Source organism: Camelus ferus, chromosome 25, assembly GCF_009834535.1.
Source record: "Camelus ferus isolate YT-003-E chromosome 25, BCGSAC_Cfer_1.0, whole genome shotgun sequence".
NCBI classification, from domain to species: Eukaryota; Metazoa; Chordata; class Mammalia; order Artiodactyla; family Camelidae; genus Camelus; species Camelus ferus.
Genome location: NC_045720.1, coordinates 34574047 through 34594707, shown reverse-complemented (window position 1 = coordinate 34594707; position 20661 = coordinate 34574047). Strand labels below are relative to the sequence as shown.

General features: G+C 36.2%; 1 protein-coding gene across 1 annotated transcript in view; it reads left to right on the top strand.

Annotated features, from left to right (window-relative positions):
- Positions 1 to 20661, top strand: part of DPY19L4 (dpy-19 like 4) — a 47661-nt gene that overhangs the window by 22154 nt on the left and 4846 nt on the right. Inside the window, exons 8-18 of the mRNA XM_032468235.1 lie at positions 1411 to 1545; positions 3796 to 3927; positions 4033 to 4131; positions 4711 to 4784; positions 7099 to 7257; positions 8147 to 8266; positions 11643 to 11763; positions 13630 to 13686; positions 14421 to 14503; positions 17218 to 17350; positions 19648 to 19806. Of these exons, the coding sequence (XP_032324126.1) occupies positions 1411 to 1545; positions 3796 to 3927; positions 4033 to 4131; positions 4711 to 4784; positions 7099 to 7257; positions 8147 to 8266; positions 11643 to 11763; positions 13630 to 13686; positions 14421 to 14503; positions 17218 to 17350; positions 19648 to 19806 (1272 nt within the window). The remainder of the gene's footprint in view (positions 1 to 1410; positions 1546 to 3795; positions 3928 to 4032; positions 4132 to 4710; positions 4785 to 7098; positions 7258 to 8146; positions 8267 to 11642; positions 11764 to 13629; positions 13687 to 14420; positions 14504 to 17217; positions 17351 to 19647; positions 19807 to 20661) is intronic.

Genomic DNA, 20661 nt, shown 5'->3' with positions numbered 1-20661 from the left:
CACAGAATTTTGAAAATACCCAGAGAAAAGTCATTATTCAGGTTGTGTTAGACGTGTATTCTGTCACATTTTCACTGCATGTTCTTAGAGTAGTTGGAGAATAAACCTTGGAATTGGCAGTTTGTTTCATTATAGCTTTTCCCTAGCATCACCAGATGGCCAGCAGGTTAATTAGGCTGGATCTGGGTCTGACCCTTCATTGATTTCAGGAGGTTTTTCTGAGGATGATGGTTTTAGGCCTGGTTATTACAGCTCTGTTGTTCCACATGATATCCCCAGAACACCTTCTCTTACAGCAATTGTGATAGAGCAGAAGCTGGTGTGTTCTGTCAGTGCCCTTCTGGGCCTTGCAGTTGGAATTTGATCAATTGGTGGAATTTTTTCACCTCTTAACGTCTATCTGGTCTTAATCTTATTCAGGATGCTGGTAATTTTTTATATCTGCTGATGGCCTGAAGTATTTCTCACTTTGGAATTTATCATTGAGTATGGTCAGCTGAGTCTGGAAGATTTAGTTTTAGAGAACACAGTTCTTACCTTAGGTTTCTTGACTTGACCCTTAGTCCTTCTCTTTCACTGTTCGTGTTAGAACAAAGCTCTTTGACACTGTGGCTTATGGAGGAATTGGGAATATAAAGGTAGGTCCCTGGAGGAAGTTGAGACTGTTGTTAGGAATATGCTAAGGGACAGTGGATTTGTCACAGATTTGGTCTCTCACTGAGGGATCACGTGGGAGATGACAGCTGGAAGGCAGAATTGACATTAGCCAGGCGTACTTCAGGCATTGTGTTCAGTACTTTAGCGGAAGAAAACAGCTGAGAGTTTTACATGGCTGACAGTCCAAGCTTGGGAAAGGTAAGTCCATGCTTTGCTGAGAGGAAATTTAAAAAGTCTTGGGCCTTTTTCCATGGGCTGTGGAATTGCTGAGACATAAACAGACCAATCAGGGGAAGCTGTTAGAAAGAAAATAACGGGGCATCGTGGAAGTGAAAATACTGCCACTGAGGGCGGGAGGAGTTAATTTCCACTAAGGCTAAAGCCAGCACTCAACTCTGGTCAAAGCCGCCATTTAAAAATACTTACTACTTTCTCTCTTTTGGGATGAAGGACATTTGTACTGAATTTTCTTTTCCTTTTTCTTTTTCTTTTTTTTCCCCTTTGTCCTCCTAAAGTTCTCAGTATGATACTGAGCATTGAAGAACAAGTGGTTGATTTCTCTTTAGAGTGCTGAAGATCTTAGTATTTATGTAAGGATTTAATGATAATTATGTGCTTAAAAAACAAAGTTCCAAGAATCATACAGCTTACAGTGGAGCCAGTGGCAGAGCTGCGACTCAGAGCTCACAGCCGCGCAGACTTTTACAGTAATGACGCCGCTCACACGTGGTTTCTTCCTTCTGTTCTCCCTAGAGGTTTTGCTACTTGCTGATGAGCGCTTCCACCTACACGTTTGTGATGATGTGGGAGTACAGCCACTATCTCTTGTTTCTTCAAGCAATATCCCTGTTCTTGTTAGATAGTTTTTCGTTGGAGCAAAGTGACAAGGTATTATGGCATTTCAAAATTACAATTTTAAATCTAGAGAATACATGTTTTATAGTGTATAAAACCATTTATCCTGTAAGCTTATTTTGAAATGTTTTTAATAGGCTGTAATTCATACCTCTGCTCAAAAGAGTGCTGGACTCATTCTCCCCTAGTCCTTTTAGAGGCGCTTTGAAATTCCCTTAAACGTGGTCTGCTGAACCAAAGTCACCCCCGTGCTTTCTCTCTGTTCCTAGCCATTTCTCCTCCTTCTTCCCTTCTTTTAAAAAAAAAAAAAAAGTGAAATATAGGACATGTACAAAAGAGTGTATGTATGCTGTATATATAGTGTGTAGAATAAAATATGAATATTTAAACATGCAGACCAAGAAATAGAACATTTGAACACCCAGAAGCCCCTCTGTCTTTCCTACTCACATCCTGCTCTCTTCCCAGCAGAGGCTGCCTGTCCTCAATTTTGTTGATCCTTCTTTTTCTTTACGATTTTCACCACCTATCTGTGTATTCCTAAACATGTGCTATTGAATAATGTACTGTTTACTTTTGCCTGATTTGCTTGTGAGATTCATCCATGATGATAGACGGAGCTATGTTTCATCCATTTTTGTTTATTTATGCATTCTACTGTGGATGAGCATTTCATTTTTTCCAGTTTATTGTCATATGACTGCTGTGTCCAGTACTGCTGTGAACATTCTTATACATGCCACCTGGCATAGAAATACACTGATTTTTTTTCTAGAATATAAACCTCACAGTGGAATTATAAGTCAAAGGATATGTGCATACTCCGTCTAACTAGATACCAGGTTTTTCCCCAGAATGTTTATATCAATCTATACTACTGTCAGCAGTAGTAAAGATTCCCGTCAACATTGGGTTCCTTTGTTTCTTTATCTTTTTTACCCTCTCTTACCTTTCGTTTCTTTATTTATAAATGTTTATTAAGTGTTTACTATGTTGTTCAAGCCAGAAATTTGGGAATCTTCTTGCTTCTCTGTTCCTTTTTATTATCCGCTATACTCAGGTTGTCCAGAATCCAGATGAGTACCAAACATTCAGATTACTTTAATAGAGAGAATTTAATATAAAGAATCATTAGCCAAGTGTAAAGTCTTAACTTGTTCATTGAAAGGGTAGTAAGAACCTGAACGTATTATAGAGGTAACTGCAAGAAGCAGCTATCACCCCGAGAACTAAGGGATTAAAGGAAGAATTTGAAATTATTGAAGCTTAAATCTTAGAGAAGGGATCGTGTGTGCTAAAACTCAGGCTTCTGAGGAGGAGCACTGCTCAGCTTTGCTGGTGTCTCTGAGCTTGAAGAAGGGCCCTGTGGAAATGGGACCCAGACTTCTGAGAACAAGAGCCTGGCTGGCTGGTCCTGGGATCTCTGGGGTAAGAAAATATGATAAAGCTGGTTCTGCAAGTGTTAGAGCAGCTGGATGCAGCTGCAGTTTTTCTATCAGGAAGGAATTGCTCTGTTAGGAGCTGCAAGCGGCTGGAAGGAACACGCCCCTGCTCTTTCCTCCAACCTTGTTGTCTCTCCCCAGCACTTCATATTGACAGAGCTTAATAGGGAGCCAACTGGAAAAGTAGAAATGTAGATTGCAGAGGCAAATATCCCCAGTATTGCAAGGCAGGGGATAGAGGGATAGGTTTGGAGCCAAGAGAACCAACAGCCAAAATGAAAAAATAGAATATTACCAGACCCGGATGATCCTGTATGCCCTCTCTTTTTGGAAAACTTTCTCCATGTAATAAAACTTTCCTGGGAGATCTTCTATTAGGAAATTGAATTTAACTTTCTTATTCTCACTGCTAAATGGGTCAAGTGCAGAAATACTTCTCTCTGGTGCTACATTTCATGCCAGTATGCTTTTATTGGGTAGGTTTTGGGAACTGCTGCTAAAGATTGTGATTTTTGTTTTAAGCAGTTTGGTGTTGCATAGATGGATTTTAATAACAAGACAAACCACGTGAAACTGTCAAAGCCTGGAATTAAAGAAGGTTCTTCCAGTCTGATTTAGACATCTATGGTTTTAAAGGGTTTTACTTTGTGGAGAGTTCTTTCTAAGAAGAAAGTGATAAGTTATATACCATAACATTAAAAATACAAGTTGAACATTTGTCCAAAATTATAGTAGAGCATTTACTTTATAATTGTAGTCAAACCTATTCTAAACAACACTAATGAAAAGATGTACAGTAAAATTCATTTTATTCTCATTCATTTTATTTTTGTCTCAACAGGTTCATGAAGTTTATAAAATCTATGTATTTTCTCTGTTTCTGGGATATTTACTGCAGTTTGAGAATTCAGCTTTATTGGTGTCTCCTTTATTAAGTTTAGTAGTAGCCTTAATGCTTGCTAAGTGCCTTCAGGTAATTAGAATTGCCTTTTTTATCATTCTTGGTGTAAATTTTTAAATTGTTGACTTTTTTAAACCTCACTTCTTTGTTCATGATTTTTTCCCCCTACCTGCATAGCTGAATGTGAAGAAAGGAACTTTTGTAGCTAAAATAATGAAAGTGATTAATTTTTACTTGGTGTGCACTCTGACAGTAACATTGAATATTATAATGAAGGTAAGTAACTCTGTATTTGAGATTCATGTAGTAGAGCAAATTGAATAATGAAATATACTAGACTAAATTTTAATGAGAATAATGAGGTAATAGAGTTTGTACAGTGAAATTTTTAGTTAAACAATTCTCATACCTAGTATGTTAGGTGAGAAAATAGAATTCTGATTATTTTCTAGATATACTTTAAAAAAGTCACACTTATTTTCTGTTTAATTTAAAATGTCATCATTAACATTAAATAATATATGGAATAAATTCAGATGAGTAAAAGATGATCAGAAGGATGGGTAAGTTATTTATGCCAGGTGGGATAAGGTTGAAATCTTTTTCAAAAAATATTTTTTATATTTATTTATAAATATAAAAATAATTATAAACATTATTGTTTTATGCTTAACTATAAGGTAATGTGATTGACTTATGCCAGTAAATCTCCTTGCTTCATAGTTACACCTTGTATTATTTAATTCATGCTTTTTGTTTTGTAGTCTTGCTGCTGTTTCTTGTATTGGGCAAAAGCATATTGCTGTAAAGCATGGCTGATAGTTCTTTACTGTAACTAGTGTTTTTCTCCTCTAGATGTTTGTCCCACACAAAGAAAATGGACACATGCTGAAATTCCTTGAAGTAAAATTTGGACTAAATATGACTAAGTAAGTTTCAGATTGTGTAAGTTTACCTAACTCTAGACCACTTAGAAGATAGAGAGCAAAAATAATTGAAGGAGGTAGTACACACCTAGTTACATACCACTTAGAAAATAATTTGAGATATTATAATATCTCGAAGAAATATGACATTAATATTTTTCTCATTAAAAAACAAATCTCGTTTAAATCTTTTAAAAATAGATGCACATAAACTTCAATAGCATCACAGTATGTTGAGGCTACTTTCTCCCTTGGTGAGGAACCATGGTACAGCCTAAGGGCAGAGTAAATTAACGATCTGAAGTGAATAAAAAACCAGGGAAATTTTAACCACTAGTTAGCAAAATGCTTACATTAAAAAGGGTATGGTCATCAAAAAGGGGTGGGCAGTAAGATAGTTATTTCATAGCAGAGAATCTCACTTGTGGTCATAATACTGGACTGGACCAGAAGCTGACCTTCAAATTTCAAGAATAGTGTTGTACTTTTTGTTTGTTGGTTAAATGTATTTTTAAAATCTAAAATAAAGTAAATGATTTTATGTACTGATAGAGTCCATTTGCATAATGGAAAAAATATATTTACCTATACATTTCTCTAGTTCGTATAATATGCCTTAGAACCTTATAATTATTTGCACTAATTACGTGAGATTTTAGATGCTGTGCATGGAATTACACGTTGTGATGTATCACAGTTAACCATGTGTTTAACATGGCTTGAACACTGGAGAAATCTTCTGAAGTGTAAATCATATGTGGCTATCTACTAAGATGAAAGGTTCATTTAAAAGATCTCATGCTTTGTAGAAACCATGTCTTTTTCTGGTGTGTGTGTGTGCGTGCGTGTGCATTTGCATGCGTGTGCGTGTGCGCAGGCCTGACACTCAGCAGGCAACTAGTAAAAATTGGTTGTATACCTCCAGAATTGATTGGCCTTTCCGCTGACTCTCTCTTTGGCCTTGGAGGAAGACTCTAGAATGAGCCTAGGATTAAAGGCTGCTTTTGTCTGGTGTATTTTAGTTGATATTATATGGTGCTCCTTTGTTCAGCATGTCAGGTATTAATTAGATTTGCTTCACTAAGTAATGCACTAAGTATTTTAAGATTAAGACTTGGTCCCTGTCCTTAAGAATATTGATAGCTCTTTAGATAGTTTTTATATAATTAATGGCATGGGTAGTTTAAATAGTAAGTGCTCTATGCTCAAATGTGCCATTTGGATATCAGATTTTGTAGTTCCTCAGAACTTCAGGAAACATTTCTGTTGAGACACACTTTAAGAACCACTGAAGAAGTGTTATTAAATATTTAATGTGTAGGATATTGGACCAGGTTCGCTGGGGGATACAAAATGACTAGAGTCTAACACATAGCAGGTTGTATTAAGCACTGTAATGGAGGGATAAGTAAAGTGCCATGGGAATATGGGGAGGGAAAGATTGAGACCAAGGGTTATGGAAAAGTATTCATTAAATTGGGATTTGAATTGGACCTTACAGAATTAGTAACTTTAATTGGCAGATTTTAAAAAAATCAGTGCAGTCATTTTAGGTACAAAGTATTCTGATGGCAGCCTCTTCGGTAGTTGTATTACTCTTTGACACATTGTGAAACTTTAACCTTTTATTCTAAACCCAGTGATTTGTGAAACATTCTCAGTCCATCCGTGAGCACTCCTGAACATCACTGCATCTCTGACCTCCTTCCCTAGGGCTAGGAATCTGAGGATAAAATGGAGGTTAAAGATGGACTGAGAGTGAGAATGCAGATAAAACCACGTATAACTGGGAAACTGGGAGTCTTGTTGATCATATTTAGCTGTATTTTTAAAATTCCTTTTTTCATTCTTTTTTATCCTTGAAGTCCAGAGTGTGTTTTGTGCTTACGGTGTGTATCTGTTTGCATTGGCTATATTTCATGTTGTAGCAGTTACATGTAGCTAGTGGCTACCATATTGGACAAATATGCAGACCATATTGCAAATATAGAGGTTAGATGGCTGAATTTCTTGTTGTCTTCCAAATAAAAATAGAAAGTAAAACTCCCTTAAAACTGTATTGGACTCTAGAGATGGTCACATTGCTGCATCATAAAAAGTAGTTTTACATTTATCAGGGCAGTTTGTTGAGGAGGGTTACTAATGCTGCTGTTTTCATTTATAAAGGGTATGACCTTGCTGTTATAAGTGAATGGATTTTGGAAATATGTTTTGTTTTGTCTTAGTTTTTACTGAGATTAAAAAAGCAATGTTTTTATGTTCAGTACTTTAAAACACCTGTGATTTTAATATCATGCTTTTTTTTTGTTTTCTGTAGGAATTTTACAATGAATTGGCTCCTATGTCAAGAATCCCTTCAGGCACCATCTCAAGATTTTTTTTTGCGATTGACACAGTCTTCTTTATTACCTTTCTATATTTTAGTGTTAATTATTTGTTTTCTTTCTATGATTCAAGTAATTTTTAGGAGAATTAAGTAAGTACCTAGGAGAACCAATCACAGTATTAACTAATAAATTATGGAAATATATAAAACTTATTTTAATATCCTTCCTTTAGAGCTTCTAATTCTCTGTCAGTATGTAAAATATCATTTATAAGTTAGCCAGGTAAAATTCAAATTTAAGCTTATACATCTAAATAATGTCCATTTTTGGTGCAAGAATAATATTTAAATAAGTTAAACTTTTACAGACTTATTCACTAATTTACTCAGATTTTTACTTACTGTAAAAATATTTCTACTTAAATAAAGCTAGTAGTTTAAGTGATTTTAAATTATAAAGTTTGACTATTTGAAAATATTTTTATCACATTTGAAAGGAGATTGTATACCGTATCTTAATTTTGAAACCTTAATTATTCAAATTATGCTTTAATTATATTGATTTAGCAATCACTAGTTCAGTGATAATTGATCTTAGAAAAGGAACCTAAATGTCTTTTTTATTACATTTCCTGAACTTTCGTATTTAGTCGTTACAGAGTCGGTTGTCTTCAAGTTCAGAAAGTCATTTTCAAAGACTTGGAGATATTTGACTAGGAAATATACTTTCTTTTTCTTTTTTTTTTTAATTTATTAAAATTTTTTATTAGTTTTTTTTTTTTTTTTTTTTTTGGAGGGGAGGTAATTTAGGTTTGTTTGTTTTTTCGTTTGTTTATTTTTAGAGGAAGTACTGGGGATTGAACCCAGGACCTTGTACCTGCTAAGCATGTGCTCTACCACTTGAGCTATACCTCCCCCCAAGAATATACTTTCAAATTTTAAGAACTACCTATATTTCTTTTTATGAAGATATTAAAGAACTCTTGATTTTTCAAATAAGTATTTTCAAAGTAGTGAAAAACCACATTTCTTTCTGTAGTGGTAAGTCCCTGAAAGAAACTGTTACACTTGAAGATGGACGAATTGGAGAAAGGCCAGAGATAATTTATCATGTGATTCACACTATTTTATTGGGCTCTCTTGCAATGGTTATAGAAGGGTAAGTGTACTTTATTTGATCTAATTTGTTTTTACAAAGAATTGTCCTTTCTAATGGTAGTAAGTGGATACTTTCAAGAATACATTTATAAAACAGTATAAAAACTCAAAAGAACCGTAGTATAACTGGAGCTTACAGAGGTGTTTATTGTATAGTGAACTGATACTTATTTATTCATTTATTTGTTCAAAAACTACTGAATATCTTCCAAGGGCCAAGGCATTGTGCTAGGTGCTGGGGGTACAGTGTTCAGCAAAAGTAGGTGACAGCCTCTAGCTTTATGTGACTGTGGCCTAATGAAGGTCACAGATGTTAACCACACAGAAATAAAGTTACAACTTTGGTAAGTGAAGGAGAGGTAAATAGTATTATGAGGGCGAAGTTTCAGTAAATGATACCCCTTTTTTTGAAGTTTGACTCAGATGAGAAGTAAGGCACAGGGCTATAAAATGGTTCTGAACACCCAGTTTCAATGTGGGGAGGGGGTTTCCCCACATCAACAAACAATTCTCTGGACACCATCTGGGTATCCTGCAATTCAACTCAGGTGTGACACTATCTACCTGGAGATAGCCTCAGAATCCACAGATTGAGGGTTCAGTCCTACAAGACTGCCCTCTACTTCTTCCGACACCAGTTGTAGGTCCAGGTTGTCACCTGCATTTCTGATCAACTGACTGTACATCAGAGGCTCCCAAGACCCCCTCTTCAGGTTTGATTAATTTGCTTGAGTGGTTTGCAGAACTCAGAAATATTTTACTTACTAGATTACTAGTTTATTATAAAAGAATGTAATTTAGGAACAGCCAGCTGGAAGAGGTACAGAGGGCAAGGTGTGGGGAAAGAGCTCTGAGCATCCATGGTCTCCCCAGGTGTCACCCTTCCCAGATCTCCACCTGTTCAACCTGGAAGCTCTCTGAACCCTGACCCTTTGGGTTTCTATGGAGGCTTCATTAAATAGGCACAGTTAATTAAATCATTGGCCATTGGTGATTGAACTCCCACTCCAGACCCTCTTCAGGTAGGACTGGAAGTTTCAACCCTGTAATCGCGTGGCAGACTCCACTGGCAACCATCCCTTTTTAGCTGTTTTCCAAAAGTCACCTCATTAACATAATAAAAGATGCCTTTAAGCTCTCAGCACTAAGGAAATTACAAAGGGTTTGGGAGCTGTGAACCAGGAACTTTGGTCAAAGACCAAATATATAAGAGAAATATATTTTGATCATCTGAGTGATTCTGGTTCTGATAAAAGTTGTGTTAGAGAACACTTTTTCATGTGTGACCGAAAGGGCTTCTAATGTTTTCCATCCCAAACTGAGTTTGGGTTCTCAAGTTTCAGGCCTTCGCTCTTGAATGGGCAGGGCCTTGGTGAGCCCACTGCACCTCTGTACACCCATGATGCAAAAGGAGGGTCCAAAATATAGAAGCCGAGAAGCGTTTGAGCTGAGTATGCTGTTATTTGTCTCACCTCACACTCACAAATCAGATAAAGCACTGCCATAAGGAGGAGCAGTTAAGACTCTGAATTATAGGGATGGCAGAAGGAGTAGGGAGAGGTGAAGAATGTTGATCTAGTAGAAGCTTCAAGTTTCCTTTAATTATGAATATAGATACTGAATTACAGTCATTTTAGCAGTACTAATGGTGCTTTTCCCAGCAGAAAGCATAGCTACTTTCTCATATTAATTTTTACAGGTACCTTGAAGTATTATTTATATACATCACTACTTCAAAAATTATAGTCATTATTAGCCCTGCATTTGATGTATTAATAAACAGTACAAGTATTACTGTATTACAAATACAAATTTTATTCTTTGATATAAATACTTCAGTATAGTTGGTTTTCTTTGTAAGCTCAATTATTTTACTTTATGCATTTAAAGATGTTTTCTTACAAGGGGTCCATAGATTTTATCAGCCTGCCAAATCTATGGCTAGTGGGAATCTCTTTACGGAAACATGAAGTGAGAATTGGGTTCACTCAATAGTTAGCAATCCATAATGCCTAAGTAGGATGAAGAAATTATTCATTCATGACTATTTTAAGTGACTGATGTTTTAATTCTATCTTGTTGCCTTGTAGTAGTGTTGCCAGAGTATAGGTTCTTGTCTAGTGCAGGAAAGAATTCAAGAGCAAGCCACAGCTGAGTAAAAGTGATTTATTCAGAGAGACGCAGGCTCCATAGACAGAGCGCAGGCCATCGCCAAAGGCGAGAGAGAGAGACTGTGGGGATGTGGAGCTGTTTGTTTTTATGAGCTCGGTAACTTCATATGCTAACAAGTGGGAGGATTAATCCAACTTTTTGGGGAAGGGGCTGGGATTCCCAGGAACCGGGCCACGACCCACTTTTTGACCTTATGTGGTCAGCTTTGGAACTCTATTGGTGCCTGTGGGCATGTCATTTACCATGCTAATGTATTACCATGAGTGTATAACGAAGCTCAGGGTCTACTGAAGTCAAATCTCCGACCATTTTGGGCCTCAAGGTCTACTGGGAATCGAATCTTCAATTGCTGTATTCAGTTCCTTTCGTGGTTAGGCCCTGCTCCCTTCCCTCCTGTCTCAGTAGAATTTTAGGGCATGGCTAACCTTTTTTCCCCTTTACTTTCAGTTTTATTTCTCTCTGAAAAAGAACTTTTTGCTATTCCCACCATTCTTCATTGTTGGCCTGCCATTTTAAGTTCAGGATCCTTTTTTTGAACATGTAATCTGCATTATTCTGTCATTGGTCCTTAATTCTGTAATCTACTCACTAGGCCTGTTCATGCAGATTACATGCAGGGTGACCTAGGAGGTGCCAGACTCCACCAGGTAGGTGGTGGGGATTAGGTATGAAATCTAGTCTTTCTTTTCAGAGAGTTCCTATTCTAGATAAGTAAACAGAACAAAAGGGTTTTGCTTTTTTGTTTTTCATAAGAATTTATTTAATCAATACCTATTGAAGGACAATTAGGTTTCTATTTTTTTTGTGATTAAAACAAATGCTGCAGTTAAAACCCCTGCATGTATATCTTCATGCACTTATGCTAATGTATCTGTAGGCTGGATTGCTAGAAATGGGATTGTCTTGGAGGATTTAAAAATTTTTTAACTTCTGCCAAATTGCCTTCTGAAGAAGTGTATATTCTCTCCTGAGTACAATTTTACTGCACCTCATCTACATTAATGTCTTATTTCATCCTCATTTTAGTAACCACATGTTTCTTGATTATTTAAGAAGTGAATGTTGCTGAAAATTAGAGGCTAAGTTTTTCATTCTCCCTCAACATTATGGTATTTTCATGACTATTAGGAAAGAACTCTGAAAAAAAAAATCAGATAATGATGTTCAAGGGCTATTTCACATATGACTCCTTTTGTCTTTTCCAGCTTAAAATACCTCTGGACTCCTTATGTATGCATGTTAGCAGCGTTTGGTGTATGTTCTCCTGAACTTTGGATGACACTTTTCAAGTGGCTTCGATTACGAACTGTACACCCAGTATTGTTGGTAAGTCCTTGTTATTATGTGTTAAGTACTTGTGTCTCTTCCAATTATGTGAATGGAAACCACACTGAATACAATTAAAATAGCATGGCTAAATCACATTATGATTTATAGATGGAGCAGAAGAGAGAAAGAGATCCTATGGGAAAATTTTTTAAAAATAATTTCTGATTATAAAAATAGTGCATTTCCACTCAGACAACTTAAAAAATAGAAGGTAAAAATATAAGTGAATAATGTGAGATGCTATCAGAAATTAATTTTGATAACATTTTTGTTGGTTTGATTTAGAACTATGGTATATTTTCAGCATAAATGGAGCATTTACACTGTGCCTGCTGTGTGCAATGTGCTTGGAATAAAAAGATAAATGAAACATGGTTAATTTCATCAAGTAGATTACAGTCTCCTGGTCATAAAAACAGATAATAAGAAGTGTTGATAGGGTGCTATTGGAACAGAGAAGGGCTGCTTACTTCAGTTTTTTTTAGGGATTCAAAGAAGACTTCAAATCTGAGGTTTGAAAGATGAGTTATTAGTCAAATAAGGGGGGAAAGAAAGGGTATTCATGGTAGAAGGAATAAACATAGCTAGACAAAGAGCATGATGTATTCAAAGGGAGTAAAAACAGAGGAAGAGAAGCATGGTATACGTAGTTTTGTTGGCACATAAAATGTTAAGTAGGGGTGGTGAAGAAATGAGACCGGAGAAGTCAAGGATGGTAAGTCACCGAGGCCTTTGAGCGTTCGCTGTGCCTCCTGGTCGTATCCGATAGGCAGTAGGAAGACGTGAGATGTTTATGCAGGCGCGTGAGAGAGTCAGACTTAACATCTTCTCCCAGCTCACCTTTACCGTTCTGTGAGGGGTGGGCTTACGGGTGAGAGACTCAAACCAGGATGGAGGCTGCTGCCCAGACGCAGGCCATGGCGGATGGAAGCTATAAAAGCTGCAGTGTTTCTGAGAGCTCACTATGTGTCAGGTACCTTTTGAAGCATTTCACATGCTATTCAGTGCTTACAAAGACCCTGTTAAGCTATATTATCTGTATTTTATAGACAAAGAAACTATGGCTTAAACTGGTTAAGTAACTTACCCAAGATCACAGCCTTATAAGGATAAAAATCATGATTCACACCCAAGCTTTTCTAACCTCAAGGCCCATTTTATCAATACTGTACTATACTGAAGTGAAAATAATAGAAGAGAAGAATCGTTAAGATTTGGTGCGTGATTAAGTATAGGAGAATAAGGAGGAGGGAGAAGTCACAGATTTTTCCTAGGTTTCTGGTTTGTGTGACTGTGGGTCATGGGGTCACCAGCAGACATGGGACAATAGGAATAAGAACAGGCTTCGGCAGGAAGATGATAAATGATTATCTTTAACAATAGTCCTGTTGTGTTTTCCTGGTGGTTTTCTGGAGGAATGTATACATTCGTGTTTTAGCACAGTGACATATGGATATATATTCGCTCCTTTTCCTACGTTAACTCATTGTCTTGTTGTTCTTGTTGTTGTTAGGTGTTTACACAGCAGTTCAGTGTTTTTTGTAAGCTCTTCCTAAGTTAAATTCCTGGAAAAATTGTCAAATGTTGATTTGCCATTTGAAATATTGCTACGAGCATTACCCTTTTTATGTTCTGCCTTAAATTTATATAGTAAATATATGTGTCTTACTTTGCCTCCAGCTCTTAAATTCATTAGTCTTTACCCACCTCACTCTGAACTAGGTTCTGTGCTGACTCCAATTCCTCTGATTGAAACTATTATAACTGTAAGAATCTGTGGTTGGTCATAGAGTCAGTGTCTAGTACGTCTAAAGGAATTCTGAAAAACATTTATCCATAACCCTTTTTACTTTAATATTTTAGGCTCTTGTTCTGAGCATGGCTGTGCCTACTATAATAGGTCTCAGCTTATGGAAAGAGGTAAGAAAATTAGATTTTTCATAATATTAAAATATACTTTATGTACAAGATAGTGATGAATTTATGTATGTGGGTAGGATACTTATATTGAGGTACTGTTGTAACAAAATAAAGTGTGATATACTTAATAATACTTAACTTTTTACCAATAGGAACATGATGGAAGAGCCAAAACATTTTTAGAATGCCATCTGATGCAATTTTCTGTAGTTCAATACTGTTATTAATTCAATTTATAATTGGCAAAGGAAATGGCTGAACAAATAGTATTTATTGGTAAATTAGTAAATAGTAAGAAGTATTTTGGCAGCTCTAAAGTTTAAATATTTATAAAGTAATGTAAATTCTTTGGCTTGTCATAATGTAATATGAAACTAATTGCCAGTAAATCTGTGAATTATTTGACTTGACCTGAAATGTATTTGTTTACTTATTTATTCAGTGTGTGTGCACGTGTGCATGAAAGATACAACTGATCATTAATTTTTGGTAATGCTAAAATTATGTATTGAGTGTAGGCAGTAGATTAACCATAAAATAGATTGTTTCGACTGAGAAGAATGAGCAGGAAACTGAAAGAAAGTAAAGCAATCCATGCCATTTTTTCCGTGAAAACGGTATTGTAATATTATTTGCTTTAAGTTAGCCTCTTAGTCTTTGGAAGTACTCTGAAACAGTTTTAAACTTTCTAAGTACTTACACACAGTCTTTGGGGATTTTGTTTTGCATTTTAGTTTTTTCCAAGATTAATGACAGAATTAATGGAACTACAAGAATTTTATGACCCAGATACGGTGGAGCTTATGACCTGGATAAAGTAAGAATTAAACTGCCGAAGACAATTGTTAAGTTATTAATTAATCATAACACTATTTAATGGATTCAGGGGAAATAATACATCAATGCTTTTCCTAGTTCTCATAAAACTCAGGAATTTTACTCCATGTTTTTTGGGATATTTAGTTTTTGATTGGACTTTTAATTCTAATTTTCTAATTGAACTTATTTCCATTGAAAATAAAGTATTGATAAGTTTGAGAATTGAGACTCTAGCCATTAAACACCTAGAAATATAGACTAAAAAGAAACCAATGTCCTTTTATTTATATAGTCAACATATGTTCCTCATACTCTGGGTTGGAGGTGGATGAGTGGTGGAATTTTAGTCTTGATAACTAAGGTTAACAAGATTTTTAATTTTAATTGTAATGCTCCTGCAGATTTTAATGTGACAGGAGATGTGCCCTTGGACCTATGGAAGCCGGGAATTGTATTTGAAACACCTTTTCCCCTCCCCCAACACACATATATAACCTAAGGACCCTCAGAGGGCTACTCTATCAGTGAAAGGGTGGACTAGCGAAATATCCACCAAGTGGTAGAGAAGGATGACAAAAAAGCACATCTTCCTTGGCCTCAGCTCTTGGTCAAAAATAAAGTCTCTCATCTGAATTTTTAGTGATGCATTTGAATTCACATGTTTGTAGTTTGAAATTATACTTGTCTAACCCAGGAAACCTTAAATCAAGAATTTAGCATAAAAAGTGATCCTGGGATGGTCTGGAGTGCCTGATGTAATCCTCAGCCTGCGCTACAGAGGATTTCACAAATAAAGCTATGTGAAGATAAGCTCTAAATTTACAAAACACAGGAAGAAGCGTCCAACAGATCAAGAACCAGCTGTAGTCTGTGAGAGACAACAGACTTAGCCCTCTAGCCATTTATGAGAATAAAACGCTTTGTATCAGTTTTTACTGCACAGCGGACTGCCACAAAACTTAGTGGCTTACAAACAGTAAACGTGTGCTTTTGCACTGTTTTGGTGATCAGCTGAGTGGAGGCAGTGGGGAGGATTCTCCTGGTCTGGGCTGGCTCAGCTGGGACCAGGTGTCCTGGCACCGCCTCTCTCACATGTCGAAGGCTTGGGTGTGTGTCAGCTGAGGCCGTGAAGTTGACTTGGCCACGTGCTTCTCATCATCCAGCCCAGGTGAGCCTGGGCTCATTCACAAGCTGGTGGCTGTAGAGTTCCCAGGAGCAGCAGGAGAGGACAGGTCTGTGTCAAGCATGTCTTAAGTCTCTCCTCACATTGTTTGCTTTGTTCTGTTGGCTAAATCAAGTCATGTGACAAAGATCAGAGTTTTCTCCAAGAGCTTAACTCTAAGGAAAAGTATCATTGCAACCATTTTCCAACCCAGTCTACCCCATGGCAAGAGACTGTGAAATAATATGAAAAATTTTAAAGACATAGGAGAAGAAACTAGAACTTGAGAAAGGAATGAAATACTATCAGAAAGGCCAGGATAATAGAAGAAAACAAAAAACAAAAAATGTTTCTAGAAATGAGGAGTAGGTTTATAGAAAAGGTATATGGAAATGAAAATAGGCGTTATTATAAGATCTCATTATAATGGTACTTCTCGTACATATAAAAATTATTTTTTAGGTAATCCTTAATTACTGGCCATTAATACTTTTTTGTGAGTTGTATTTATCTTTGTGGAAGGCTGACTGTATAGCCTTGTGTTCTCGTTAACAGAAAAGAAAGTCACATCTATGTGTGTGATTTGCCACAATATTTTCAAAAACAGCAAAGGCTGAAACACTGGATGTTGTACATCAGATGATTGGACATTTTTGTTACATTTTGTTGTGGTGTAATTTTTCTGTTTCATTTTTGTTTCCCCATATTGGGTGCTCCCTGGGGACAATGGCTGTTTGCCATCTTTTTATTTTCAGAGCTTGACAATATCCCTAGTACATTGTAGGCAGATGCTGAATGTTAAATACAGGGAGTGAATAAGTAAGTGAGGACATTAGAGCAGCCCATTGGGACCTGTCTTATGAGTGACATATATCTGGGACTTTGCGTTATGATTTAGAGTAGAGAAGTCCTTCATGTGTTTTCTGGAGACAGATATGTTAAGATCAAGAAAGAGCAGAAGAGGGGGAGGGTATAGCTCAGTGGGAGAGCATGTGCCTCACATGCATGAGGTCCTGGGTTCAATCCCCAATACCTCCCCCAAAAAGTATAAATAAATAAACCTAATTACCTTCACCCCCCCCCAAAAAAATTTTTTTTTAAAAGAGCAGGAGGATAGACAGATCTGGAAGGAGTTGGGTTATGGTGGTTAATATTTGCCAAAGATGAATTTGAGAATTTGCAGTATCACCACTGAACTGACCACACTATCTAAAATAGTATATTGCTGTCACTGTCCCATTACTCTGCATTACTTTTTAATAGCATTATTACCACCTGACCTGTATGTTTATACTGTCCCCCTGCTTCCTTTTGAAAGCAGGGACCTTGTCCTCCCACCTCTCTGAAATATTTCTGTATTTTTAGCACTCTAAACAGTTTCTGGTACATACTAGGTGCTCAGTTTTTTGCATGAATCCAAAAATGAAATGAAATGAAACTTTAATGTACAATACATTTTAAGTTGGTTGGTATTTCAGAACTGACATAAATCAGTGATCTAAATCATATCCTTACCTTTTCAGTATGTGATTCTTTCTGGTTCTTTGCAGAAGGCAAGCTCCAGTTGCAGCTGTGTTTGCAGGAAGTCCACAGTTAATGGGTACGATTAAATTATGCACTGGATGGATGGTGACAAGCTTGCCTCTTTACAATGACGATGATCTCCTCAAGAGAAATGAAAATGTAAGGCATTTTAGAGTCTACGTTTGGGTCTTTTTTTATATGACCTTTATTTTAGTATAGTTCTGTAATGGTGTATATGTTCTTGGCTAGCTAGGAAAATCCAGACAATTTTAGAAGAGTTAATTAGCTTTGGTTTTCAAAAAGCTGTATAATACATTTAATCAAGAGGGGCCAAAATTAAAATATGAAGTTCTTTGTTTTATGAATAGTACTGATATGTTTCTAGGAGAAACATTTAATTTTCCACAAGGTTTCAAGGGACTGATTTTTAATATTTTACAAAGCGAAACTTTCTTTTGAAACTTCTCAAATTACTGAAAGAAGTCTTTTAGTGAATGTCTTTATACACTTTTTATTTCCAAGCCAAAATTCTGCTGTTGCTTATAAAACACTGATTTATTTTCAACTTAGTATAACATTAGTGTGGTATCTAATTCTTGTTCAGAGAATATATCACTTTGAATGTTAGGTATGGATTTAAATGGTAACTTCATATCTGATGGTAATGGGCAACTGAACCCGAGTTCTAAATATCCTGTTTTTCAGTTTGAGAGAATTTCATACAGTTTTTAAATATATTCTAAGCTAAGGAGAAAATACAGCAATAAATAAGTTAGACTCTAATACAAAGGTTAGACTCTCCAAATCTAGATTCTGGAAGTAGAGGATCTGGACTCAAGTGATACCTCTGCCACATTCTAACTCTTTGACCTTGAGAAAGTTTCTGAATCTGGAAACAGTAATAGTTTTCACCTCCTCATTGTGAGAATTAAATAAGATAATGCACTCTGCCTGAAACACACACACACACGAAGCACAGAGAGGAGTTCAAAATCCAGGCCTTCATAAAGAACATTCCCTTGATCTGGGCTAGAAACTTGTTTGAAAAAAGAATACATATGATTTCAGGTTGAAAAGGTCACATGAGCCATGAAATTTGGCATGAAACTAGAAAATAAAAATGAGGCCAAATTCTGAAGGACCTGGAATATCATACTTACGAATTTAAACTTCCCCTTGAGGCATTTGGGAGTCATCAAAGACTTTTCCGTGAGCCTAGGAGTAGAAAGCTTAGATCTGTTTTAGAGTTAATTATGGTCATGGAACAGATTGAAGCGGGGAGAGGTTGGAGATGGGGAGCTGTGCCTGGGAGTGATTTACTTGAGAGACAACCGATGCCTCTGATTAGTATTTGCTAGGGGAGGTTATAGCTCAGTGGTAGAGCACATGCTTAGCATACACAAGGTCCTGGGTTCAATCCCCAGTACCTCTTCTAAAAATAAATAAGTAAACCTAATTACCTCCCCCCCAAAATAAAAAATATTAAAAAAAGAAGTAAGTATTTGCTGCACTTGAAAAGGTAGTGTTGCTTGCTTAGATGATATATTACAGCATATTCATGAACTTTATTTTTTGTTAATTTAAACCAGCCAACTCTGACATGGCTTTTTTTTCATTGTTTTCTTTTAATTGGTCTGTTTTCTAAAGCAGAATTTCAGAATCACTTATAATTAGATCAGAGTTCTAATTAGGTTGTAATTAAGTTTAAATATTTTAGAGTTTTCAGTTTTATGTGACTTGGCTATGAGACTAGGAACCTTTTTTCCCCCCAAATCTTTGGATGAACCTTGAGGACATTATGCTAAGTGAAAGAAGTCAGACAGAGAAAGATAAATACTATATGATATCACTTACATGTGGAATCTTAAAAAGCCAAACTCACAGAAGCAGAGAGAAGAGTTGCGGTTACCAGAGGCTGGGAGGGTTGGAGAGATGAGGAGACTCTGGTCAGCGAGTACAAACTTCCAGTTACAAGATGAATAAACTCTAGGGATCTAATGTACAGCAGTGATCATGGTTCATAATCTGTATTAATCATTTGAGAATTGCTTAGAGAGTAGATCTTAGGGGTTCCCACCACAAAAAAGAAGTGGGGATTGTGTGACATGGTGCAGGTGTTAGCTAAAGCTATGGTGGTAATCATTTTGCAACATAAGAGTATCAAATAAACATGCTGTACACCTTAAACTTACACGGTGTTGTATGTCAATTATGTCTCAATAAAACTGGGGGAAAAATGGGCAAAGGACTTGCATGGACATTTCTCCAAAGAAGATAAATGTATGTGGCCAATAGCCAGATGCATATAAGCTTCCTGAGGGCAGGAGTCAAGTCTTAGTGAATATCTTCATTTTCCATAGATAGTGCTCTTACATAGAAGATGCTCAGTGTATAATTTTAATTAACGTAAGTTTTAAATGTCTTTTAAAATCGTTGTTTTAATTATATTCTTTCAGATCTATCAAATCTATTCAAAGCGATCTGCTGAGGATATTTATAAAATACTGACATCCTACAAGGCTAATTACCTAATTGTAGAAGATGCTATCTGCAATGAGGTGGGAACCATGAGAGGCTGCAGGGTTAAAGATTTATTAGACATTGCAAATGGCCACGTGAGTAACCATTTGGAAAATTAAATTTTTTTTGAGGAAAATGATTTTATTTAAACTTGTAATCTTATCTTCAGCCTTTATTTTTGGAACTTAACTAAGAATGTAATTTAAAGTTATATAATAGTGGCGGGAGCTTCTTTAAAGTAGTTTGAGGTATTTTTTAAATGTACAAAAGGAAAATTTTGCAATTCTGAAAAAAAAAAATCTTACCAATACCTGATTCCATATATGTTGTCTGTATTTGTGCATGTTCAACATTTATAAACAAAACATGGCATAATTTGGTTTCAAGGATGATTTTAACATATTATATTAGTGTTACATAGTATAATAATATAAAGAGCAGCTATTTGTATTGTTATATTCTTATGTTGAGAAATTTCTTATAATTTGATACATACCTAGAAAAAATGCTAATTAAATTAACATGATCCTGTACACTGAGTCCCTATTATCCACAAAAATTAGTGTATTCAGAGCCACTTTAGTTGTTAGTGTTTAGCTGTATCTTAAGTTGTCACTGATTTCAGCTATTTTACCAAACTTCTTACTTCTCAGCCTGCAGTGTATATACTGTATACCTGGCAACTAAGAAGACTGACAGGGGAGCTTGGGTATCTGAGAATTAGTGTCATCTGGGAAGGATGCCTTTATTCCTGGGAAAGTTCGGGGTGAGGGAACTTAGGAAAAGTTTGGGAGGTCATTCTTGGTTAGAGGGCCTAGTCTCTTCAGGTTGCAGCCAAGATTTATTCTGTACCCTCCTAAATGATTAGCTCTTTGTCTTAATCATCCCAGGCCAGTTTGTAGGTGTGAAATTCATTTTTATGATTTCTCTCTTTCCCTGTCTTCATAACC